Below are 26,041 nucleotides of genomic sequence, written 5' to 3' on the forward strand. Positions count from 1 at the left end.
CCGGGGCAAGGTCGGGGTGTAGGGAGCGGGTCCCCAGGTGCTGGGCAGAGCAGGGTCGGGGCGCAGGGTCTGGGTCCCCCGGGGCAAGGTCGGGGTGTAGGGAGCGGGTCCCCAGGTACCGGGCAGCGCAGGGTCGGGGCGCAGGGTCTGGGTCCCCCGGGGCAAGGTCGGGGTGTAGGGAGCGGGTCCCCAGGTGCTGGGCAGAGCAGGGTCGGGGCGCAGGGTCCGGGTTCCCCGGGGCAAGGTCGGGGTGTAGGGAGCGGGTCCCCAGGTGCCGGGCGGCGCAGGGTCCGGGTCCCCCGGGGCAGGGTCAGGGGCAGGGTCGGGGCGCGCAGGGCCGGGCAGGAGGCGGTGCACTCGGAGGGAACCTGAGCCGCTCCGGCTGGAGACGCCGGCAGGGGCTGGCGCTGGGCCGGGGGGCGGCCCGGGCTCCCTCCCTCGCTCCAGGCGGGGTGGGGCCGCGGGACTCAGGTCAATCACGGCCAGCGCGGGGCGGCCAGTCCCGGCTCTGCGGCGCGCCCCAGAGACCCCAGCGCTCCGGGGGAGACGGGCCGGGCCGGGCCCCTTCGGCTTTAGCTGCGCTCCGCCGGGGAAGCGAACGGAAGGTACCGGGGCGCCGCCTGTCCGCGGCGGGGAGGCGTGGGGCTGGGCGGGGCGCGGGAGACAGAACCGAACCATCTGCGGAGCCCGGTCCCCTCCGGGCTTTCCCAGCATCCCCGCCGGGCTGCCCCGAGCTCCTGGGGCTCGGCTCCCCGCCACACCTGGGGATCCCCCCCCGCCCCTGGGGTTCGGCTCCCCGCCCCACCTGGGGATCCCCCCCGCCCCTGGGGCTCGGCTCCCCGCCACACCTGGGGATCCCTTCCTCCCTGGGGCTCGGCTCCCTGCCACACCTGGGGATCCCCCCCTCCCTGGGGCTCCGCTCTGTAGGACGCACCTGGAGGATTCCTCCCCCCCTCCCTGGGGCTCGGCTCCCTACCACACCTGGGGGATCCCCCTCCCCTAGGATGCTGTGGGGATGCCCTCTCCAGGGGTCACACACTGTTTTGCTGGGGGCAGCATTTCTCCTCTCCATTGGGGCTTTGGCCTCTCTGAGGCTCTGTACCTGCCCGGGTCACTGCCCAGAGTTAGGGAGCTGGAGCGTGTTGGGGGGGGTGTCGGAAGTGACACTATCAGGTCGGTTGCTGTGGAGCAGGCTTGGTTCATGTGTGCGACTGGAACTTTGCCACACAACCCTGCCACCTTCTCCTTAAAGCACAAGGCGCCTTTCCTCGCCCTTCCCTCCTCTCACAAACATGTAGCAGCCTGTGTCGAGAAGTATCCGATAAATAAGTAATTCCCAAACAAACCCTCCCTTCCAAACCGTTCTCTTCCCCTGGGGAGAGGAGAGAGCTAACACAGGTCATCACTTAATGCGCTACTGGCACATGCTCAGATGGGGCGGTGATTATATGAACCGAAGAGAGGGAGCAGCAGTCCTGGCACCAAGTACAGTAGCATTCATTAGTGGCAAGTCCTGCTGGGAGGGTGTTGCGTCCATGACGACGTACCATGCGTGTGGCACAGCTGGGGAGGCGTGTTTCACCCCGTGTACGAGAGGCATGAAGCAGTGGTGAACAGTGCAATGGTTTCTGCCTGGCTGAAATCTCTGTTGCGGGTTGTCGGTGAAATACCCTAGTGCAGGGAGTTTCCCTGCAATTCAGTCGTTGGGCTGATGGGAGCAAACGCTCCATGTGCTATAGGCGATGTCAGGGTTACTGGGCTCCAGCACCCCTCTTGAATGGTCTTCCGTGTCACTGGGGTTCAGCACTGTCGGGAAAGCCTTTTATCTGGCATCTGTGGTGGCAGGGAACGGAAAAGCCGACTCTGTAGCCACTGCAGTGGCCAGGCAGGCACCGCCCCCGGGCCAGAAGTTGGATTCAGGGCGGGGAATCGCTTTCTGGTGCAATCAGGCGTGTTGTGACAGGATTTGGGATGTGGTGAGGAATGGCTGCAGGCGCATTGAATCCCACAAATGCTCAGCAGGCTAAATCCGCAGCTCTCTGACTGGTGACGGAGGGGAACTCCTCTTGACCCGCCTGCCTCCATTTCACCTACCATTGCTTTCCCTCTCCTTATGGCTGAGAATCCGGAAATTCACCAGCCAGGTCCAGCAATCTCTCTCTGAGGCCTTGTTGCAAACCTAGAGGGATCTATGTCTAATCTCTCTGTCTGACTCATCTGGGTGTTTCTGATACACCCAGCACTCTGATATCAATGGGTCCTTCTTCAACTCTAATGGGAGTCTATCTATCTGTCTGTCTGTCTGTCCACCCTGCTTTTCACTTTAATATCTCAGCAGCCATTCAGACTCACCAGATTGTTTGTATGATAACAAAGTCAGCCGGGCTGGTTTCCAGAGTGTATGTGTCACTCCGCCGGCATGCCCTATGACTGGCGGGGGTGAATTTCCAGGGTAGATTAGGGAGTGTGCTCGTTTGGGAGCAATTTGAGCAGCAGTTTTCTTAGTTTTCTACAGGAATTCTTGTTGAACCAATTCTTGGCATTTGTAGGCGATGCCCACTTGCTTGTCCACCCTGGGCCTTGTCGGAGAGACTAGCCCAGTCCAAGGCAGGCTGTCCTTTGTGGTGACAGACCCCTATGTTATTGACAGGGTCATTATGTCCTCATGGGACAGGTGCAGGGCAGGCAGTGGCTTCCCCCAGTGGCCCTGAAGAGAGGAGAGTTCAGTATCTAGACCGGGGTGACCAACCTGAGCCTGAGAAGAAGCCAGAATTTATCAATGTACATTGCCAAAGAGCCACAGTAACACATCAGCAGTCCCCCTCCCGCCCCCGTCTGCTCCTCAGCTGAGAGTGTGTCTAGGTCTGTACAAGACACGGCAACACAAGCCCTGCCTGGTACACCAGGTCAGCCCCAGAGTCCAGAGCCGGGAATCATTTGTGATTTCTTGTGATTGGCATTGCTAATTACTAGTTTCAGAGTAGCAGCCGTGTTAGTCTGTATCTGCAAAAAGAAGAACAGGAGTACTTGTGGCACCTTAGAGACTAACAAATTTATTAGAGCATTTGTTAGTCTCTAAGGTGCCACAAGTACTCCTGNAGCCCTGCCTGGTACACCAGGTCAGCCCCAGAGTCCAGAGCCGGGAATCATTTGTGATTTCGTGTGATTGGCATTGCTAATTACTAGTTTCAGAGTAGCAGCCGTGTTAGTCTGTATCTGCAAAAAGAAGAACAGGAGTACTTGTGGCACCTTAGAGACTAACAAATGCTCTAATAAATTTGTTAGTCTCTAAGGTGCCACAAGTACTCCTGTTCTTCTTTTTGCTAATTACTAGTGACTCTCCCCTGGCGTCGGCTCTCAGGGCTTCGCAGTCTGCAGCGAGATTGTCCCGCTTCTGTCGAGAGGATACATAGAAACGGGAAGTTTAAATCTTTTGTGTCGAGTGGCTTCCTCCTAAGAGGAAACACGTCTGATGGCTCATCAGAGAAGCAGTGGTTTGAATGCCAAGGACGGGAGTGACCCAGACGCTGCTAATTCACAAGGCAGACTGCAGGCATTGCTTTTTTTCTCCAAATGAAACTTTGGGACTGTACTAGCCTGTGTGTGCCCGGGGAAATGACGGCGATTAGCGTGCACGGCCCTCCCTTCCTGCTGTGTCATGTGGCATTAATGGCGGGTCAGTCTCATTCTGCTCTGGTGCTTCTCATGCAGAGTGTGTGTGTGTGTGTGCATGTCCTCGAGCCACAAATTGTAGCTCTGGATCCAAAACTGGAGCCTGCCTGTGTGTGGCTTGCAGCTCCCCCAAGGTGGGTCACTCACCACCTTTCAGGCTGGATCTCAGGGGCAAACCTGCAGGCGGTGTGGAGACGGCTGGATAGCTGCTGGCCGGTTTGGATTTGGAGCATGCCTGGGTCAGTCAGTCTCTTTGGAAATTTAAAGCCAAGAATGGAACCCTGGTACCACCTGGCTCCATGCAAATTGCAGCCCCAGCCCCCAAGGGAAACAGAACCTCTGACCCCACCCAGTATCCCCTCTGCCAAAAGCCTGTGCAAATAAACAGGCCTCTGAGTGTGACCTAAAGGTCAACAAGCTCTGGGGACTGAGCTGCAGATCCGAGAGCCCCTCGCTGACACCGGGATTCTTGGGAGCCCTTCCCTGTAAAGCGGACTCCCAGCTGTCCTGACGTCTGGGGCAGAGAGGGAATCTCAGGTGTGTCTATAACCCGAGCTATATAGGTCAGAAGGTCCCCGCTGCAGGGCACCAGGGAAGGGACTGGAATCCAGAGCAGATTGCAGAGATGTGACAGGTGCCTGGCCCAGCGAGTGGGCAGCAGCGGTTCCCAAGTGCCCCTGTGCAAGACTATTGTGGCATTCTCCTTTAAAGGTGGCAGGGCCCTGCATCACTGCGGGGAGGCCCTGTCCAGGGGGAGAGGTCGTTGTCTCCTAGCCAAAGGCTAGGGTTGCCAACTTTCTAATCTCACAAAACCGAAGACCCTAGCCCCGCCCCTTTCCTGAGGCCACGCCCTTTCCCCACCCCTTCCCCGAGGCCCTGCCCCCTGCTCACTACATTCCCCCTCTCTTGGTGGCTCACTCTCCCCCACCCTCACTCACTTTCACTGGGCTGGAGCAGGGGGTTGGGGTGCGGGAGGGGGTGAGGGCTCTACCTGGGGGTGTAGGCTCTGGGGTGGGGCCGGGGATGAGGGGTTTGGGGTGCAGGAGGGGGCTCCAGGCTGGGGGGTGGGGCAGAGGGGTTCAGGGTGTGGGAGGGGGCTCTGGGCTGGGGCAGGGGGTTGGGGTGCAGGAGGGGGTGAGGGCTTCATCTGGGGGTGCAGGCTCCAGGGTGGGGCCAGAAATGAGGGGTTCAGGGTGCGGGAGGGGGCTCCAGGTTTGGGGGGAGCTCAGGGCTGGAGCAGGGGGTTGGGGCGCGGGCTTACCTCTGGCGTCCTGGTCATCGGCGCAGCGGGGGCGCTAAGGCAGGCTTCCTGCCTGTCGTGGCACCACAGACTGTGCTGCACCCCGGAAGCGGCCAGCAGCAGGTCCGGCTCCTAGGTGGAGGCACGGCAGGCTGTTCTGTGCACTGCTCTCGCCCGCAGGCACCGCCCCCACAGCTCCCAGTGGCCGGTTCGTGGCCAATGGGAGTGCAGAGCCAGTGCTTGGGGTGGGGGCAGTGCGTGGAGCCCTATGACCCCCCCACCTAGGAGCCGAACCTGCTGGCTGCTTCTGGGGTGCAGCACGGTGCCCCATGACAGGTAGGGACTAGCCTGCCTCAGACCCTCATCACCGCCGACTGGAGTTTTAACGGCCCTGTTGGCGGTGCTAACCGGAGCCGCCATGGTCCCTTTTTGACTGAGTATTGACCATACACCTGGTCACCCTACGGAAGGCAGAAGCCCCCGTCCTGAGGAGAGGTCGGTCTCCTAGCCGAAGGCAGAGGCCCCCGTCCAGGGGAGAGGTCGGGTCTCCTAGCTGAAGGCAGAGGCCCCCGTCCAGGGGAGAGGTTGGGTCTCCTAGCTGAAGGCAGAGGCCCCGTCCAGGGGGAGGTCGGGTCTCCTAGCTGAAGGCTGATGGAAGAAACCATTTCTGCTATTTGGTCTCCTAACAGCAACAGCGGCCTATTTTACAGTGTGATACCTGGGCATATTGACACCATGGCAGTCCCAAAGATATTTTACCAGCTTTAACGCAAGTTGTGCTGGTGGCTTGACGGATGTGGACAAGTGTCTCACCAGGAACTGGACTAAGACCATCAACTTATGTCACAGAACAGCTGGGAAAGTGCTGGAGCTATAACCAGAGGAGAGGAAAGGGGACCAGGAAGACAGAGCAAGGAAAATGGGGGACTCTGAGGAGATGGAGAACGACTGATGGTGAATACAGGAGACCTATGGGGGAAAGATGGGAGCCCAAGTGCTCTGGTGTGGGCTGGACACCGCCTAGACTTAATGCCTGTTATGCCCCGTGGAGTGATGTGTGACAGTGGTGTTCTGCGATGGTGGGGTATGGGGGAGGTTTGAATGGCTGCACAAAGTGGTACCCAGATGCTATGGCGTTAGAGGCCTTAGAAACATGCTACTTCGTAGAGCTAATACAGCCTCAGGACCTGGGCCAGCCCTTCAAGCACCAGGCGTGGATGTGCCAGGACACAAGCTGCTAGCAGAGTGTTCTCAATGGTGGAATATTGATGGTGGCCACATCTCACATTTCTGTAGCACTGTTTATCCCAGAAGAGCCCAAAGCCCTCTACAAACAGGCTCTAACATACAGGATCTCTGCTGAAAAGGCAGCTGCATCTGGGATGGAGCACAGCACCGATGGAGCAACACTACACAACAGTTTGGCCAGGAAGCGAAGGGGAATCCAGGATACAGTTGAAACTTCAGGGGGAGCTCAGGGAGCTGGCCTGTCATCGCCCAAAGTGGACTTTTGCCAGGATGCTGGGCTTAACGCCCCTCCCTGCTCTTGAAATAAAAGGGCCAGGGGATTCTTAACAGCCATGTTAAGGACATGTGCCACTTCCTGAATCATTAACACCACTTCCTGGGTTTCCAGGGAGGTCTCCCATCCAAGCACTGGCCAAGCCTGACTTTGCTTAGGCTGTGAAAGCTGATGAAATCGCTGGCTGAGGTGGTCTGGTGGGAGCGCGTTACGGGAGGGTAGCAGAATAGTGGCCTTTAGCTGGAAAGGGCTGTGGCCACAGGCTGGAGGCTGCACACTCTCCATGGGGCGTCTGATGGCCAAGGAGCACAGTGCAGCTCTGTGCAGTGTTCTGGCAGCACGGAGGCACCAGCCCAGAGAACACAGGCTGTTGCTTACCCTGAGCCCAGGCCTGGAGTAGCCCTGTAGCCGACAAATCTGTGCAAACTGGGCTTTGGTTATGAAAACAGGATGACCTGCAGGGTGGGGAAATCTGGAAAAAAGACAAATAAACTAAAAGCTCAATGAAATCCAATTCATCCCCTGGCCATCACCTCATCAGGCAGCCCGTCCGCCTCTGGGATTGTTGGGGCTTCTCCACTCAATGGGGCCAGTTAGAATCAGCACGCAGTTTCCAAAGCAAACTTCCTCCCGGTGTCCCTAATAACACCACCGGATCTTACCAAGCTGCCTGCATTTTCCATCATGCCGGGCATTGACTCACCTTCCGCACTTTGCTCTGCTCCAGCCATGAAAACAGACCTGTCGGCTCCGCCTTTGTGCCGTCCCATTCTCGTTCTCCTCTGCAAGGAATCGGCCGCGTTACTGGGGTGCAAACCCCGGGGGAGCGGATAGTGACATTCAAATAAAAAACGGTTGCCGCTGAAATCAAGGCTAGTGTTTCCTAAAACGTTTGTAGTGAGATTAGGGCTGGTGGAACTTTGTTTAACCCCCACTCCTCCCCCGCGACTTGTGGGCCTGACCCACCTGTCTGTGATCTCCTGAGTCCCAGTGACTGTGCCTCGCCTAAACACAGCTGTGCTTGTTTGCCCCACACCATGAGGCAGTCTGGATTCTCCCTGGCAGCAAACAGAGAGGCACAGAACCAGTCAGGAATCGACAGTGACAATGGGCTTGGATGGGAAAAGCCAAGTTCCCACCTAGTGAGGCTGTTCAGTTGGTTTTCTCCTTTTGGGGATTAGATCAGAGTAAGTGAAAAACAAACTCCCAGTCCATGGAGGGGTGTGTTTCTGGAGTGACGCCGGCCCCCATTTCGAGTGCTGTTCCAACAGGTATTCCAGGAATTGTGGTTGGTGCAGTGGCATTATCCCAGCTGGGTTTTGACCAGTGTGCTGGGGATCACAGAGGGCACGGTGACAATTGGGACTGGGCGTGTCCTCTGAAGCACCACGGGGGATCTACAAAGTAATACATAGCAAGGGGGAGCATGGCCTAATGGTTAAAGCAAAGGACTGGGATATTGGAGAACTGGCTTTTCTTCTTGGCTCTGGTTGTAACTCACTGTGTGACCTTGGGCCAATCCCTTCATCCCTCTGGGCGAGGAGGGTGTGTGTTCACTGGTGGCCAGCCCATGTCCACTGATTCAGGCTCACGGGGATATCCAATTGCAGTGTAGATATCCCGGCCGGCTGGGAGCCTCACCCTCTGGGGTCCCAGAACCCAGGCTCCAGCCTAAGCCCGAACATCTACACTGGAATTTTAGAGCCCTGTAGACTGTGGCCCGCAAGCCCGAGTCGGCTGACACGGACCAGCCACGGGGCTGTTGTTGCAGTGTAGATATGCCCCGAGTGCTGGTGGTGGAATGACATCCACCATTGCAGCACTTAGCGAGCCTCAGATGAGGAGTGTGACACCAGGGCTGAGCAGTAAAAATCAGGGTCTGATCTGTCGGAATCTCCCTGCAGATGGACTCAATTCCTGTGCTCGTGCTGACTGCAGCAGGCTTGCCAGAGGTTAAGTGACAGCAGAATTGGGCAGGGAGCCTGTAATCCTCACCGTTGCTCCAGCCCTGCCAGCGTGGAGACGGGCAGCTGCAGTTCCAAGATGTCTGCACTCAGCTCTGGTCTGGATCCCCTCCTTATCTGACCCAGAACGTCAAGTCCAGGGGAACACTCCTGAGTTTGTGGGACAGGGGAAAGCCAAGAGATCTATTAGTATATCGCTCTGGCAAGGGGCTGTGAATGACCAAAGCAAACGTATAGTCACAATCTGCAGATCCACCCAGTCCCTGTAAATACTCTGTTTGTCACTGAATCTCCTCCCATGTTACTACACAAGGAAGCCAAGAAAAGGGCCAGAGACAGAAACGACCAGATTGGAGCTGCCTGTCGTTCTGCTCTCATGTCTGTCCTTCTGCCGCTGTCGTCAGCGTGGCTGGGGCGAGCAGCACAGTAACAGCAACGTGGGACGCAACAAACCGTGCCCTGCGGTCTCCTCCACACGCCCGGCGCACAGAGGGGCACTCCTGGTCTGTTTCCAGCCTGCCTTGGCTCCCTCGAGGCGGGACGGGATGCAGGGCTGGGGTGCAGAAGCGGAATCAGAAGCTCTCCGGCCTGATCGGGACTTCACTCTGTGGGATCGGCTCCTTCCAAGTCAGGAGGTTCATGTGTAGAAGAGAGAGAAACCACTTGTCATAGTAATAAAGATTTCTAAGGTGCCTCCTGCCCAAGGCTTTCTGGACCTAACACACTTTAATCAATAAAATATACAATAAAAGCTTTCTCGTCCCCGTACTGAACAGAAACGCTGCCCCGTGCTGTCTGCCTGAGCTATCACTGGGTTTCGATGCTCGTGCCCGTCCATGCCAAACTGACTGGAGCTTTCTGCCAATTCTGATGGGGTTGAGGTCAGTGCGCCTGGTGGATTTGACTGCGAGGAATCGACATTCCGGGTTCTGCTTGGTCTTGGGCAGGGAGATGGGTCTCTGGGTGAGACTCCCCTGGCAGATTTTCGGCTGCCAGCCTTCGCTCTCTCTTTGGCAGAGTAGCTTTGCCCGCTTGCTGTCGGTCTGTGTCAGTTCGGGGCTGGGCCCTTGGAGTGACTTTAACCCAGCTCTAAGCTGGACTCTGAACACTCTTGGAAATCCCTGATTGTTTGTAATGAACTCCTGCCTTTCTACCAGCATGGTGCCTTCTGTCTGCCTCACGCACGCGGGCCTGGCTGCATGCTCCTCTCCCTACTTCTAGTCCCCCTTCCTTCTCCCGATCCTTTAGCTGTCAGACCCATCCCCTCTCTGAGACGTCCACTGCATTTCACCCCAAAGCCAGCAGCACTCATCCTCCTACAACAGCACTCCCAACCGAGCACCAGCCAGGCCCTGTGCGTGGTCCTGGGTGTGGAGCCCCTGTCCTGTTACCCCATCCACTCCCTTGGTTTTCTTCACAATGGTGTTTAGTAAGAGCTTCTCACTGGCCATAGCACTTGCTGCCCTGAGTATCGCCCAGCAGAGTGCCCCGCGCCTGGCACACACAGCCAGCGCTGCTGGCTAGCGGGCCAGGGGACATCACTCACTGGAAGCCGACGCTGGTGCAGCGATGGGACGTGCCCCATGTGGATGGTTTTTTTTAATTGCGCCACCTGCCGCTCCTGTGCGCCTCTGGCCAGGCACGGCCCAGCCACAGAGGAATCTTCAGTCTCGTGCCTGCCTCTTAGGGTGACCAGATGTCCCAATTTTATAGGGACAGTCCCGATTTTTGGGTCTTTTTCTTATATTGGCTCCTACTACCCCCCACTCCCTGTCCCGATTTTTCACACTTGCTGTCTGGTCACCCTACTGCCTCTGCTCTGCTGCTTCTGGGAAGGTCATTTCCATGGAAGGACCTAGCCTCTACGGCATCCCATTGCACCAGCTTCTCCCATTGCAGCAGCTTCCGTGTGGAAAGTTTCCTGACTTTCAGTGCTGGAGAGGCCTGTGTGTCCCCGACCCCGGGGTGTACATAACAATGTGATCTGTTCTCCCCCGGGGTGGGTGCAGCTATGTTAATGGGACATGCGATACCCCTCTGGTGTGGGGGGCAAGATACAACCGGCATGATTAAATAACAAAGGACTGTAAAGCAAAGGCTGCCTGGGCACCCCCCCACTGTGTGTGAGAAGAAAGAGGAACCCGAGAAAGGCAATGTGGGGTCAGTGCAGCTGGAGCCGGTTTGTTAAACCTCACGCTGAGTCGTGAGCGCTGAGGTTGCTGCCCGGGCACGCAGCGCCCAGATCACTATCTCCTTCCTGTGCCCAGGGCGTTTCGGAAGGGCTGAGACATGCAGCGATGGAGTCACTCGATCGGGGGCGGCGGTGGGTTCACGTTGCATGACATTGTGCTGGGGCAGCGATGCTCAGACCTCGGGGGTTCAGGGGCCAAGTAAGGGATCAGCGTTACCCAAAAGAGCCACGCTCACGGGAATTCATCGTTTCATTGACTATAGTGCTGTAGATTCATAGTTACACAGCATGACGGGGCAAATAGTTTATATCTATATATTATTCTCACAGTAAATAAGTTAATAACTTAATTGGTTAATTTTTAAAAGCATCGGATTGGCTAATAGCTTAGGTTGGTTAATAATTAAATCACCCCGTGTTTTAATATCACGCGCTGCAACATCAGCGAACCGCGTGCGGCTCTCACGCCTCCGTCTGAGCATCGCTGTGTTGGGGTGTCGTGGGCATGGCTCTGCTGGGTCTGGCATCAGGACGTGTGTCGGCCACGTAGTGATGAAATTGCTTCGGGGTTCGGGCTGCAAAGTGTCACTTAGACTCTGTTAGTAGCTGGGGTCCCACTCACGTGGCTCGTGGGGTCTGGGATCGCCTTGACCGTGCTGGGAAGATCCCAGGGATGTTGGGTTGGGTGGCATCCCTCGGGCTGCATGCCCCTGGCACCCAAACGGGTGGACAGAGGGTAAGCAGCCATTCATGGGAGCACATGAGACTTTCACAAGCTCCCGACAGACTGGAGAGCCATTGGCTTGCAAACGTCCAGCGCTATGGTTCATAAAACCAAGGGTTCGTGGCTGGGTGGCTGGGGATCTGCCTGCCTTTTCCAGTCAGGCCAGGCTCTGAGGAGCTGAAAATGAGCAAAAGAGCTGAAGGACATAGATTCCCCCCCACACCCCCAAATGCCATCCTGCCCTGGGATGGTGGGGAGGGCTCGTTCCCAGCTAACACTCAGCCAGTGCTTTAAACTAGGATCCATCCCACGTAAAGGTGTGAAAGGCTCTTCCAGGTGCCCCAGGGAGGGGGAGGCTAATGTGGTAGGCGGGCTCGCTGGAAACACGGCCCGCATGTGGCAGCCTGCAGGGACCCTGCCCACCGAGGGCTTGAGCCTTCTCCCTAGTATATCCATGGGAAACCTCCCGGGAGCAGGAACGGGCCATAAAGACAAACAGCTTCTCACGGGCACCCCTCCCCTCCAGAGCACTGCCCCCCAACACCCTCCTCCCCCTGCTCCATTAACCAAAAGCAGGATGGGGACAATGGATCCAGTCTCTGCCGTCTCGCTGCCTGTGTCACCGGGCTCCCAACACGACAGACTCCTCGTTTACTGGTACTTCTCTCCCAGGGTATTTAAGGCACTTTCCTGGGGTGGTTTTAGTGTCTCTTTATAATCAGGGTTAGTGGCAAGAATGGGAGGGCAGCGTGGGCCAATGGCTAGGGCTTGGGATTGGGACTCGGGAGACCTGGGCTCCGGCCTCACCTCTGCCATGGACTGTCTGAGATGCCTCTGCTCTCCGTACAGTGGAGAAGAGGATGCGGACCTGCCTTTGTAGCATGCATGAGGAGCCATCTGTGGGTGCAGAGCACTGGCAGTTATTTGATCAGCTGGTGGGACCTGTTCTCGGTGGTCTCCTTTTGCGATGTACCAAGACCCATCCGTGCGGTTCGGCACAATCCTTGGCAGGCCCGGACACTTCTGTCTTGGCAGGTTTTTTTCCCTAAGCCCAGCCATGAACCCTCCTGTACCAGCCCTCACCACCTGCCAGGCCGAGTGACTATGTGACCGGGAGGCAGATCATCGTGTTTAGTCTCTGCTGTGGGTGCCGCTAGAAGTTTAGTCTGTTTCCCTCCGTACGCGCCACCCTCTCTCCTCCCTGGAGGGGAGCGGGAACTTCTGCTGCCATGGTGCACTTCAAGATCAGGGATAACACGCTCTGCCCCCTCTGCAAATCACATTACTGCCAACCCTAAAGATTCACCCTGTGCGAGTCCAGCCCAGAAATCATGAGATTAGCCCCGAAATCCTGGGGATTGTGATTATTGAACCACCTCTCTGCAGCTGTGTGTGCCAATCCGTGCTACCAGCTCGCCCAGCGTACGGTGGTTCTGGCCCCTGCTGCAGGAGCTGTCACTGCCGCCTGACGGCGTGTAGCTTTCAGCTTCTCCCCAAACCCAGCATTGTCAGTCATGAGTTCTGTGCCCTCATCGCACCCATCCTCCATCCCAGTTAGTCATTCTGCCCCCCGCAGCCCTCAAGTCAGTTCCCTCCATGCATCAAGTTCTCCCCTGCCACGTAAGTTCTCCTGTCAGTTCTGCCCTTGACATCGGTTCTGTGCCCTGAGATCAGGGTCCCATTGTGCCAGGTTCTGTCCAAACACTTTCCAGTCTCCTCCTTCTCCTACCCAAAACCTTGAGGGGGGAGCTCTGGCCGCCTCAGCCAGAATCCTGTAACTGGGGAGGAAACCGTGAGAGTTGGCAGCACCGATCACGTCCTTCTGAAAGCCAGACCTTCCAGGGAGGGTCATGGGAACTCCAGGCCTTCCAGGAGGGATAGCTCAGTGGTTTGAGCATTGGCCTGCTTAAACCCAGGGTTGTGAGTTCAATCTTTAAGGGGGCCACTTAGGGATCTGGGGCGAAATCAGTTCTTGGTCCTGCTAGTGAAGGCAGGGGCTGGACTTGATGACCTTTCAGGGTCCCTTTGAGCTCTGTGAGGTAGGTATAGGTATATCCCAGCTGCCCAGTGTGTGGGCTGCATGCAGCGAGCGGGGCCAGAGGAACTTCTCCGGATCCCTTCCCCACAGTTCTCAGATCCCCTTTAAACAGCCAGAGAGGATGAAAGACACTGAGAACAATGGCACAACTGCCTGGCTATCGAGGGAGCCCCCGGCTGTGGGCTCCTTTAAGGAGTGGGGCAGGGAACTACTGGCCTGGGGCTGATGGGTCAGGATTCTCTCCTTAAAAACTAGGGGAGGTGGTTGTCCTTGTTTCCAGGATCGGAGGCTGGACAGCCCTGGGGAGTGGAATCGTCCCTCGTCCCACGGGACGATCCAGGCCGCTGGAGGGGTGCTCAGCAGATTAGGCTGCCTGGAGCATACAGCTGTAAAATCTGCCCTGGAATTTTACTGTGTGTTGAAATTAACCCTTGGAGTGCTGGTAATTTCCAGGCTGCTGCCAGCTGAGCGCTGGCGGGAGCCTGTGTCTGTAGCTATTCATATTGAAAGCCTGACATGACCTAGATCCTGAGCACTTGGGCTATTGCTTTCTGCCCTAGGTCTCTGCCTGGCGGTGACACTTGGCCAGGGCGGGGCAGCTCTTAGCAGGAAGATTCCCTCCCGGAGCAGCTCTGCCTAGACCCCTAGGGCTGCTTTATTGCCTCTTACCCAGGGTTGTTGCGGGGCTGGAGAATGAGTCCCTTTGACTGGTGGCTGGCAGCGCCCATGGTTATTGGCTTTGCCCTGGGCTGGAGAATGAGTCCCTTTGACTGGTGGCTGGCAGCGCCCATGGTTATTGGCTTTGCCCTGGGCTGCCCTTTGTCTGAAGAGGTGAGGGCTCTTTGGGCTTTGCCCGTCGGGGTTTTGTGCTTTTTGTACGACACCATCGATGCTTTGGTTGGAATTGTCAAAGGAGCCTCGGGAAGTTAGGCCCCTCCAGTAAATGTCAGGGAGAGCTGGGTGCCTAGCACCCACTGGTTCCTTTGAAACGCTGTCCCATGGTCAATAGCATGAATACCGCTAAGTCTGCAGAGGGTTCACCAAAGGGTTAATGCTGTGAGTGAGCAATGTTAGCAAAGGGGTGTGGAATTTGTCAGGCAGGACGTTTGTGTGGTGCTGCTACAGGGAAGGGAGCCAGGGAGTGATTAGCCTGATGACAGAAGCTCCTGGGACTTTACTGAGTCTGTGCTGACTGCTGCCTTTCCAGCCAGGAGGGAGGCACTGTGCAGTGGCCTCTGTCTTGTATTCGTGTGTTGGGGAAGCAGCGTGGTCTAGTGGCGAGAACAGTGGATTGGGACAGTTCTAGTCCTGGTTCTGCCACTGGGGTAAATTGCTGCCCCTCTCCGTGCCTCAGTTTCTCAACCTGCAAAGTAGGGCTAATGATAGTGACCGCCTTTGTAAAGTTCTTTGAGCTCTATGGATGAGAAGCACTAGATAAGAGCTATGTATTCTTCTTCTTCTTCAGAGGACGCTGGAGATCTGCCCTCTTAGGCAGTGTCTAAACTGGACTCTCCCATCATCGCACTGGTGTGGACGAGGGCGGACGCATTGGTATGTCCGTGTCTGTGATGTTTGACTCTGCTCAGAGCAGGTCTAGCTGACCTGCAGATAAATCACGGGTGCTCACCTGTGCCCTGGCTGCTCTAGTGCCCCCTACTCCTTGGTACCACCACTGGAGCTGCACCAGTGGGAAACCTCCCGAAAGAGGCTATGTAAATGCGCCTCGGAGGAGAATCTGGTGTAACGGTCCTGGCGCCATCACTGGGAGGGCTGAGTCACCATGGTGATAAACCTGGGGAAATGTCAGCAAAAGGAAACCAGATCTGAAGATGGGACAAAGACACCTCTGTGTGGGTGAGCGGGGAGGGAGACGTAGGGCAGCCAGAGACAGTCATTCAGAGGCCAGCTCGAGGGCTGGGAGCTCTGGCTTCTATTTCTGACCCTGTGGGGACGGGTGACCTTGGGCATTGGTTCCCCATCGGAATAGTTGTGACCAGGCTCCGGGGGCGTAGCGGTGTTAAATCACATTGTTCATCCACGTGTGTAAAGCGCCGAATGCCTGCAATGCTCCAGCAAGCGCTCAGAAGTGCTGAGAGACCCTCCGGAGGTTGGGGGATCAGCCCTTCTTCCAAGCGCTTGGCTCTGCAGAGGTGGGCTGGAGACCCCATATTTCTCGGTCAGCTGGGGGACCCTGAGCCTTTCCCGCGAGGTTTGGCACACCTCTCGCCCGCCCTTCCAGCATAGGAAGAGCAGAGGTAGCACCGGAAGGGGAAGAGTGGGGCAGCAAACTACTCGGGACTCCCCCAACACTTTGGGCTTGGCTCGTTTGCCCCTGCTTTGCAATCCAGAGTGGTTCTGTCCATGTTGTCTCTGGGTGAGAGGGTGGGATGCAGGGAACAGAGGCAGGACACTGGACTGGGAGCCAGGACACCTGGGTGCTAATCTTGGCTCCCTAGGTGACCTTGGACTGGGCACATCCCCTCTCTGGGCCTCAGTTTCCCATCTGTATAAAGGGGATAATGACACCCCCCCTTTGTAAAGCGCTCCCATAGGAATGAAAAGCCCCTCTCTACAAGCCAGGTTTCTCCAGCTCCAGAAGGCCTGCTCAGCGCTTCACGCCTACCCAGGGGTGCCTGCAAAGGCCAAGGTCCCAGCGGAGTGACAGACTAACCGCCCAGAGAGGAGGCCGCACAATATGGATGAGCCCCACCAAGGCAGATGCCAAGGCTGGGTTGCTCCTTGGAGTCAGGACCTCCCTCGAGCGGGAGATGAACGGGGTGGTGTGGAAGGGGCCATGAGGGGTGGCTAGGAGAATGGCCTGGCTGACCCCGGAGAGAGGAGCAGGAGACGGGGGTGGGTATGGAGCTGGGCAGGACCTTCAGAGTGAAGAGGAGACTCTGAGCCTGGCGTGGACGAAGCTGCGTAAGGCAGGACAAAGGGCGCTCCAGGGTGGTGACTCTCCGGCTCCGTTCTCCTTGCTGTTTCATTCCTTTCCTTCCTCCCCATCCCGGCACCCTCTCCCCATGCCACACGGGGCGCGCGTGCCGCCCCAGCCCGGCAGGGAGCGGGGATGCCTCCGTCGCTCAGGGCTGGGCTCATTCCAGACACCAGAGTGCTGAATTTCCGATGACACGGCAGCAGGATTGCTGTGCCATTGAAACCTGCTGGCTCTCTAGTAATGACATGCTACATAATTAGAAGCATGTTATCCAGCAAACGTTCCAGTCTGAGGCCCGGAGAGCAAAGCCCCACATTAGGGCTTGTTATACAAAGCTACAGCCAAGTCGAAAATGACATGTTCCCAGGCGGCTTTTTCTGTCCTCCCAGAGCTGCTGGGCCTGTCAACAACAGCACAGACACCGACCTTGGCTCCCAGAGCTGGCTGTGGCTTAGAACTTGCTGCCTGCTGGTTATTTCTTTTGCAAATTTTCCTGTGCACCAAAATAAATCAGGGACATGGATTTGAATTCCAGCTGCAGGACAATCCACACTCAGGTCCCTCCCCTGCCACGGAGCCCTCATTTGGATCCCCTCCCCCATCCCATTGCAAGCCTCCATCTCAGGGTCTGATTGAAACAGATTCCCCGTTGCCCCTCAGTTGTGTCACCTGTGCAGTGTGAGCGTGAAACACCCAGCTCTGCTCTGGTGTAACTGGCTGCACGCAGGAGGGGCAGGGTGACCAAGAATTGGGCCCGGGAAGCCTGGTCCCCCCCTTGCCTACACCTGGGAAAACTGGGAATGTCGCCGTTGAAGTCAGCGGAGCAGCACGGGTGTGAAACCAGCATGAGACTAGAATCGGGCCCTTAGCGTTCACACTCATGCCAGCCCTCTGCTGAGTCCACTCGGTGGGGTCCTGCGAATGGCACTGTGCCAGCCAGCCTGCTGGGCCAGGGTGGCAGCGTCTGGCTCTCGCCTGCTGCCCCGGATCCACTGCCTTGTGTTGCTTTTAGCCAGGCCCTTGGTGTTTATTGGAGGGGGCTTGGGGTGGCTGGTTGGTATTTATAGGGCTGGAGAAAGAAGAGCCTGTTCTCTTCCCTGCACTGGGCTAGGCCCAACAAAACCACATCTGGGCAAGGCCGGGCTGTGGCAGGGCTCGCCCTCTGTCATTACAGCAGCTCTTTGAAACACGAAGCCCGCAGCTGATTGGATCCCACACACATCTGCAGATATGAGGGACCCGGCTGGCGCAGCTGCCACCACGGCACGGACTCGCTAGCTGCCTGCCCATCCCGCCCTGCATCCCGGGGGCCCTGGCTCCGAGTGCAGGGGAAGCACGTTTACTGGGAGAAGTGAGACGCAGGGAGTTTGTGATCTCCCTGAGCAGGGAGGGACGGGACCCCGGTGCAGGGAGTTCCCCGACCCGACTAGGCGCACAAGGGGTGAGAACTGGGGACTGGCTAGGAACGATCCCTCGCCAGCGAGACCCAGGCAGCTGTTGCAAGATCCCAGCAGACACAGGTGTGAGGGGAGCGGGGGCCCTGCGATCTGACGCGTGCTGCTCACTGGGTTAGTCTGTTTTAGGAGGGTTGAGTCGATTTGGTCCACCCCCACCCCCTTGGAGATCTCGTTCCTCATTGGCCCCTTGTAAGTGGTGTCTACACTGCAAAGGGGGGTGAGCGTACCTGTGTTAGCATTACTCTAGTTAGCACAGGTAACAATAGCAGAGTAGAACTGGTGGCAAGGGCTTCAGCGCAGGCAGGCAGCCATGGGTTCTGTGGCTGGCTTGTACTGGGGCCACTAACCCGTGCTGCCATCTTTGTGCTCCTATTGTTACCCGTGCTGGCTAGTTCCGGGGTGCTCCTACCTGCAGGGCAATCCCCCCTTCCCTTGCAGCGTAGTGGGATCCCAAATCCACCCACTGGCTTTCTGTCTGGGCACGTGGACAGTCCCCACTCCGGCCTTGCCCCTTCCTTTCCCTGACACAGGGAGGTTCGGCAGCGACCCCCCCCACCGGGCTGCTGCTCTTCGGGGCGCTCTGGGGCTTCAGCCCAAGCTGTGCCCAAGAGCTGGGGACCCGGGATTCCTGCCCCCGCAGCGGGTGGCGCTGAGCAGGGGCGGCCTGGCTTTGGTGCGTCTCTGGCTGGGAGGGTTTGTTGCGTAGGGCGTCTCTCTCACCCTGCACACACACGCTCCTTCCCACCCCCCCAAGTCATTTCTCACACTCTCACCCACCCCTTCTCTTCCAGGCACACAGGGAGGGGTCGGGGCCCTTCCAAAGCGGGCGGCATGGCGGACTTGGACGACTCCCCCCGGCTCCACGTTGGGGAGGCCGGCGAGGCCCAAGGCGAAGAGGGCTCCCCTCAGAACGACGCTTTCCCCCTCTCGTCTCTGGCCAACCTGTTTGAGAACGAGGATGGCCCCTGCCCCGCTGAGGCAGCCCGGCTCCCCCCCGGCTCAGGGGACAGCAAGCAGCAAAACCTGCGTATGAAATTCCACGGGGCCTTCAAAAAGGGCGTGCCCAACCCCAAGGACCTGCTGGAGTCCACCATCTACGAGTCCTCTGTCGTCCCAGGGCCCAAGAAAGCCCCCATGGACTCGCTTTTCGATTACGGCACATACCGCCAGCACCCCAACGAGAACAAGCGCCGGCGCAAGAAGATAGGGGAGTGAGTATGGCACCCCCGTCCCCTACGGGCAGCATGTCTGCTAATGCTGCCGCCTCTCCATGCCAAGGGCTCTGCGGGGCATCCAGCCACGAGATGCCAGCCAGGGTCAGGGTAGAGCTGGCTGGGAAAAGGAGGGAAGGAGGACGGAATTGTGAATTGCTGTTTTAATTTCAAATGGTTTTACCTGCTCTAGAGGTGGCTGGAAAAAGGGGGCATTTTTTGAGCAAATTTTATCCAAAATTTTCCCATTTATTTTTCAAATTTTGGAATTTCCAAATGCAACACTTACTCAAAGTTTTGAAAAATATCAGCCGGCTCTAGCTTGGGGCATTTGCCTTTCCCAGCCTCACAACCCAGCGTCTCTCTGGGCCAATCCAGAAAACGTCACAGAGTTTGTGAGCCTTTTTGCCCCTGATGTTTTGTTGCTGTTCAAGAAGTGCTGGAGAGATCTTTGTGCTCCTGTTTCTTCTATTTTCGGTGCTCAGGTGCCCTTCCGAGCCACATTTCTTTTATTTTAATGCTACTTTTTAAAAAAATCCACATTTTTGTAGCAAAGATTTGGAACTGTTCGCTGTGGATTTGAACCTTCTTTGAGATGTTTGCAGTGAAAACTATTTATCTGAGCTGCTAGGACTGCAGGAAGCAAACGCACTAAGAGGGAGGGACATGGAGAGGCAGGATGGGGTCGCTACGTTTGATGCCACAGTCCCAGCGCTCAGCAAGGGCATTTTGGCCAACCTGGTCATTTCTCACAGGTGTCAGCTAGTAACAGTAATGAGTACGTCTAGCACCGGGCAGCTGCATGTTGTAGCAGGCTCTGCAGCGCTTGTGTTGAATGTGCCCACTTAACACCACCTGCTTGTGTCTGATTGAACGTTTTCCATGGTCACTTACAAAGCAGAGGGGCACTGGGGTTAAAGGCGCCCTGCTGGGAGCTGGACAACAGCCAGGCCCCTCCGACCTGGTCCCGAGCAAACCTCTGCCACCCGAGAGAAATGCAGGCGGGGCAGGCCGCAGAGCGAAGGGGCTGCCAGGGGCAGAAGGTAACAGTGAGCTGTACAGACCGCCCAGGAGGCGGTAAGGCTGTTGAAGCAGGACTGGGAAGCTCCAGAAGCCCAAGGGACGATCAGAGCCAGGGGGATTTCCCCTCCCCTGTGTCCCAAGCAGGAGGAGTAGCTGGGATGCCCTTGGGTGCCCATCAGTGCACTGCCTCTGTCAGCCTGCGGTAGCTGCTGAGACCCATGAAACATTCCCTCCCTAGCTGGGCGATGCTCCTGGCGCTCCAGGCTGGTGTTAGGGGCGCTGGACCTGCCTGAGCTGTCCCTGAAGTAAGGATGAGATGAGCCCTGATACTGGGGGATGGAACCCCAGTGCTGAGACCAAAATGGGCTGGAGCCGCGGTCTGGAACGGACCTCGAACCCCGGCGCAGGCCGGCGGGAGGTTGAGCTTGATCTGGGGACTGTGAGTGAGCAGCGGGGCGGAGGGGGAGGTCAGCGGGAACAGGGCGCAGGGCTGCGTGGAACTGTCCCCCTGAGTGAGCCGCGTTGGGGGGCGGTGCAGACAGCCTGGCCTGGGAGGTACTGGCACGCGCCAGGGCTGCTGGCTGCCAATTCCCCTCTCACGCGCTCCCCTGAAAGAGGGCTCTGTGCTGGGCCGTCTCACTCTGGCTTTCCTCGCGGGGAGTGGCAAGCCGGCTCCGGCATGAATGGGCTTTTCAGGAGTCCCCCCTGCCCCCTCCCTGCCAGGCTGGGCCAGGAAATGTTCCCGGGGGACATGGAGGCCCAGCCTGCCCCAGAACAGGCAGCAGGGCACAATGCACTGGTCTGTCCTGGAGAAACTCCCCACGCTGTGGGGCTGGCCAAGCCATGGGCTGGAGAGACTCCGGCTCCGCTCCCCGGGGTCGTTCAGACAGCATGACAGCCTGCTGGAGTCCTGCACTCGACTGTGCTTCCCGGGGCGATGGCCACCCAGGAGACCTCAGGTGCTGAGGACTGACAGGGCCCCAGGGGCTGGGGGGCAGGACCCAGGGTTCTGGTGCCCGCTCTGGGAGGCAGTGTCCCCCCATGCTCAGGCTGTCTGTCAGAATCCCTTCCTTCTGTCTTCTCCACTGCACCCTTCTGTGGCCTGGGGCCAAACCCACGCCTCTGGGTCTCACTGTCCCCACATGGTCTGTAGTAAGGGGATGACAACACTCCCCCCGCAGATCCTAGGGTGAAAGGGGCTAGGAGTTGGGGGGCATTGCCCAGGCCAGAGAACAAGGGAAGCAGGGAAGCGGGGGAGGGGAGGGCGGGGATCAGAGGGGAAGAGACGCTCCCAGTTGGTTTAGCAGGCACTGGCTGGAGAGCTGTCATTGTGCATGGTGCTGTACAGCGCACAGAGGCAGATGCCGCTCTTCCAGATGCTGAGAACAAATTGCCTCCTGCTTCTCTCCCCCGCCCTGGTTCCTGTATATGTGTCGGGTGGGGGGGATCCCAGACTGTCCGTAGCAGCCAAGGTCCCGAGCCCCACAGCAGCCACATGTGCGCGGAGAAGCATTTAGAGCCGTTGCTCTAGGATAGGAGCGTGCGCCTGGATGACCCCGTGATACAGTCACCTGCCTTAGATGGTGCTGGGGGTCTCCCCCTCCCCCACCTGCCTGAATCACTTCCATTCCCAAAGGGCTGGGGGGCCGCGGCAGAGACCAGCACTCGGAGGGGAGTGTGCATTCATGTCGCCCCTACGGGCACGGTGTGGCACCACGCCACTGAGCCAGGGAGAAGACCCCGGCCTGTATTGACTGACTGCACCCCACCTGCACTGCAGGGACATTAGCTACAACTGAAATCGGACCGGCAGGTCTGAAGGCCCCATCCTGCCCCCCAGAGCATGGCCTCTGACTTCCATGGGTACAGGACCAAAAGCTTGTGGACGTTCTCCGGTCGGATCTGGCCTGAGTGGGGTCTGTGGACGAAGTCTAGCTGCCACTCCCCCGCTGTCCCCTGAAGATGGTCTGAGCTTTGCAACCTGGGTGCTGGGCCAGGACTCATCCCCAGAGCTTGGAGCAGTCTTGCAGGGGAGGACACTTCCCCTCGTTCCTGTGGGAAGCTCTTTGGGGCTGGGAGTGGGGGGGCGGATTTGTTTGTAAAGCGCCACGCCAAGGTTTCATTGATAGCAACAATCTGGTGATCTCCCTGCTAGGAGGTTCTCCTGGTGTTTAGCCACACTTTCCCTTCCCACATATCCGCCCGTCACTCTTCTTTCTGGCCCCTTATGCCACCCGAATGGTCCCTCCCCAATAGCTGGGTTGTTTGCTTGTAACCTACCAGGAAGTGCAAGCAATTGCTTCTCAGGTTTCTGAGGCTAGAACCCAGCCAGGCCGGGGCCGAGGCCCGGGTGAGGTTAGCTGTTTGGTTGGGTTCTTGTGCCGGCAGCACTGCCTGGGCCGATCCAGCCCTGCGGACCCCCCGGGGTGGGCAAGCTCATTGCATTACACAGCGGTCCTGGGTCGCTCCTCGCCGGGCGAGGTAGAAATTCCTTTAATGACGCCTTGTTCTGTAAGTGGCTGACTCGAGGGAGAAGGCCTTGTTCCGGCTAGGCCTGGGGCTTAGCTGAAACCGGTTTGTGTAGATGTAATTAGCGGAGACAACGGAGGTGCCCAAACCAGCCTGGCTTGCGTCCACAGGACTGGCCGGAGGGCCCGTATCCTCTGGAGAGTGGGGTTTAGCCATCCCCAGCCTTCAGCAAGGGAGTTGGCCCACGTCACCCCCACCCCGTCTCTGAGCCCGTTTATCCCTTTGCGAAATGATGCTCGCCTGTCTCCCGGGCTAAGGGCATTAAGGTTTGCAAAGCCCCTGGGGCGGACGGCACTCGGAAGAGGCCACATGTTCCAGCAAGCTCACTGCGCTGGGGCAGATCTGTGTCCCGAGGCCCATTGGTGCTGGTCCTAGTGTAACCAGAGGAGGGCGCTGCAGTCTTATTACACTTTCTAGCTCTGGGACAGGACCTAATCCATCACCCCGCCCCTCTCTGGCCATCAGCCTGCTGCCACTGTAGCTCTCACTGGCCCTGGAACCGAGCCCTGGTCTCCTGCGTGGCCACACGGAGCACTAACCACCTGGCTACGGGGCTGCCTTCCCAGCGTGAGGTGTGAATTCTCCCCCCGGGACTGTGTCTCTCTGGTGCCCTCTGGGGTCGGGGGCAGCAGGCTGCTGTGACAGCCGCATTGCTAAACCCGTTTGGCTGCAGCCTCTAAGCAGGAGTGGGTTCAGGTAGTGTTCGGGGTCACGTTCACATAGTCCTTGTTTGCCAGGGGATTTCAGATAGCACCAGGGTGGGTGAGGAGCTATCTTGCATTGTCCCAACAATCTCTCCTCCCCAGGGGTTGGGTCCAATACAAGGTATCACCTTGGCCACCCGGTCTCTCTAATCTCCTGGGGCCGGCATGGCTACAATTGCACTGCCTGCCTGGGATTTCGGTGTGCGCGGTCAGCTAGAGTTACGTCTTCCTTCGCAGACACGATCCCTTTATTTGCAGACCCCTCTCGGGGCTGGGATTCTCGGGCAGCTCCTGGAATGAAGGGGAAGATTTGGGATTTGCTGACAGCAGCAGCGTGGAGCTGGACAGGGGCTGCGTGTATAGTTGTGTCTTGGGAGATAATTGCATGCACCAGCGCCCAGGCTCGCTCTTTGGATCCTCTGTGATGCAAAGTCCTTGCCAAGCAGCTGTCGGCTGGCCTCTCTCAGAGCACGCAGGGTCCCCTGAGGGGCAAGTGGCCTCCAAAGCAGGGAGCCATTCGGAAATTCAAGTGCTGATGGCCCTGGGCCCTGTGAAGTGAGGGGCAGGCCTGCAGGGCCAGGCATGGGGGCAGGGTTGAGCCCATCCGTGGCGGTAGCTGTTTTGGTGCTGCTGTCAGGTTCTGGAAAGCTTAAGCTTTAATTTAACTTCATATTTTAAATGTCTAGCCTCATTTCTAATGTGCCCTGGCACGGCGCTGCCTCTCTGAAACAGAAACAACCCCCAGGAGAGGTGGGAATCGGCCCTTACCTCTCCATGGGCTGTGTTAATTCTGAAGCCTAATGACACCAGTTGACATGTCAGCATCGTTAACTGCTGCACTGTGGTTCAGTTTAATAGAAACATCCGCCTATGCCGGAATCAGTGGTGTAATGCGGAGAGCTTGAGTTATGTTCCCTAGTGTGAATGCGGCTGGGTTTCCTTCCACAGGAAATGAAACACTTTACACAGGCGACCAAGTATTACTGCCTGCATTTTACAGGTGGGGAAACTGAGGCACGGAGCAGGGAAGCACCTTGTCCACGAGAGTCAGTGGTAGAGTTCTGTCCCGCTGTTTTGACTCCCAGTCCAGTATCCTGTCCACTGAGTCATACTGCCTCTTGTGCACCTGGGTAACTGCAATGCTGCGGGGCAGAGGAGAAGTCAAGGGCCAGGAGACCAGATGCCCCACCCAGGCACCTGGCGCAGGCTGTAGTAACGGGAGTGTCAGTGGCCGTGTCTGGCTCATGCACTGGCCCTGTAGGCATCAGGCCGGCGCTGGTGGCCGGAGGAGCTGCGCGCTCTGAGAGCCTGTTTGTAGAACCGGTGCCCCTTTTCCAGGAAGCAGACCCACAGCCCGAAGGCCCCGGCCCCCAACCCGCCTCCAGTCCTCAAGGTGTTTAACCGGCCCATCCTCTTCGACATCGTGTCCCGGGGTTCGACCGCCGGCCTGGAGGGGCTCCTCCCCTTCCTGCTGACCCACAAGAAGCGCCTGACCGACGAGGAGTTTCGAGGTGAGCTGCGAAACGGGCAGTGTCAGCACGGCCTGGCTATGGGGCTTCCTGCCGGGGCGGGGGGAGCCAAACATACCAGCTCAGGACAGGGGAGAAGAGGGGAAGCCAGTGGCTGTGCTGCACAGGCCCTGTGCCCTTGCTGCAGACTCTAGGGACACAGCAGAGTCCGTTGGGCTGGGCACTTCATGGGCAGTCAGCATGGCGGAGCGTGTAGTGACGGTGAATTGGGCTTGCACCTTCAATGGTGCGTACACAGCTTGGCTGAGCCTGGCTGTGCAGTCACTGCCCGTGCCCGTGTGAGTGCATCGGGGCTGGTGGGTTCCCCTGAAGACCCGGCTGCCCTTGTGGGGAACTAGCCTCTCTTCCAGCCAAGCAGGTTTGAGGCCCCCATGTGACAAGAAACGCTTCTGAACACAGGTGTTCCTGGACCTTGCACACCTGGGGGCTTGTGGCTGGGACAGCAGCGGGTGAAGGTGAAACCCCTGGAGGTGGGCACGTGCCCGCTCTGAGCTTCCGGCTGTTCCCGCCTGCCCCGCTCCCTCTCTCACAGCCCCTCCACTCCCCTGCAGAGCCCTCCACGGGGAAGACCTGCCTGCCCAAAGCGCTGCTGAATCTGAGCGGGGGCAAAAACGACACCATCCCCCTGCTGCTGGCCATCGCGGAGCAGACGGGCAACATGCGGGAGTTCATCAACTCGCCCTTCCGAGACGTCTACTACCGAGGTGGGGGCTGAGCCGTGACCCGGGACGGGGGTGGGATTCCAGGCCATGGCCAGCGCTGGGAGGGCTGCTGGGAGCTGAACCGCGGCTGGGGCAGAGCCACGTTCACCCCCCTCCCCCCCAGCCTGCCCTCCCTGCAGTGCGTTGGGAGCATGATGCCGGCTCGGCCGGGGCGTGGAGGGCTGGGGGTGGGCGCTCAGGGCACTGACAGGCCTGCGTGTGGTTCCAGGCCAGACGGCGCTGCACATCGCCATCGAGCGTCGCTGCAAGCACTACGTGGAGCTGCTGGTGGAGAAGGGGGCGGACGTGCACGCCCAGGCACGCGGCCGCTTCTTCCAGCCCAAGGACGAGGGCGGGTACTTCTACTTCGGTGAGTGGGGAGTGCTGTCTGGCCCTGCGCACGGGAAAGGCCACGTCCTCAGGTGGCGGAGGGCCCCAGAAGGAAGAGCGGGTGGAGAAGCCACCTCCAGTGAGGGGGACGCCCCGATGCGGGGCTTGGTAATGAGCCAGACCTGCCTGCCCCTCAGCCCAGCTCCCGGGTGTGGGTGCCAGGAAGTGTCCTTGTCTGCCCGCTGACTGCTGACCTGGGAGATGGGCT

General features: G+C 58.2%; 1 protein-coding gene across 1 annotated transcript in view; it reads left to right on the forward strand.

Annotated features, from left to right (window-relative positions):
- The first annotated feature begins 475 nt into the window (after positions 1–475).
- TRPV4 (transient receptor potential cation channel subfamily V member 4) overlaps positions 476–26,041 on the forward strand; it is a 38,916-nt gene continuing 13,350 nt past the window's right edge. Inside the window, exons 1-5 of the mRNA XM_034791513.1 lie at positions 476–605; positions 18,538–18,957; positions 24,552–24,724; positions 25,294–25,446; positions 25,673–25,813. Of these exons, the coding sequence (XP_034647404.1) occupies positions 18,578–18,957; positions 24,552–24,724; positions 25,294–25,446; positions 25,673–25,813 (847 nt within the window). The 5' untranslated portion in view covers positions 476–605; positions 18,538–18,577. The remainder of the gene's footprint in view (positions 606–18,537; positions 18,958–24,551; positions 24,725–25,293; positions 25,447–25,672; positions 25,814–26,041) is intronic.

This window comes from Trachemys scripta, chromosome 15 (genome assembly GCF_013100865.1).
Source record: "Trachemys scripta elegans isolate TJP31775 chromosome 15, CAS_Tse_1.0, whole genome shotgun sequence".
NCBI lineage: Eukaryota > Metazoa > Chordata > Testudines > Emydidae > Trachemys > Trachemys scripta.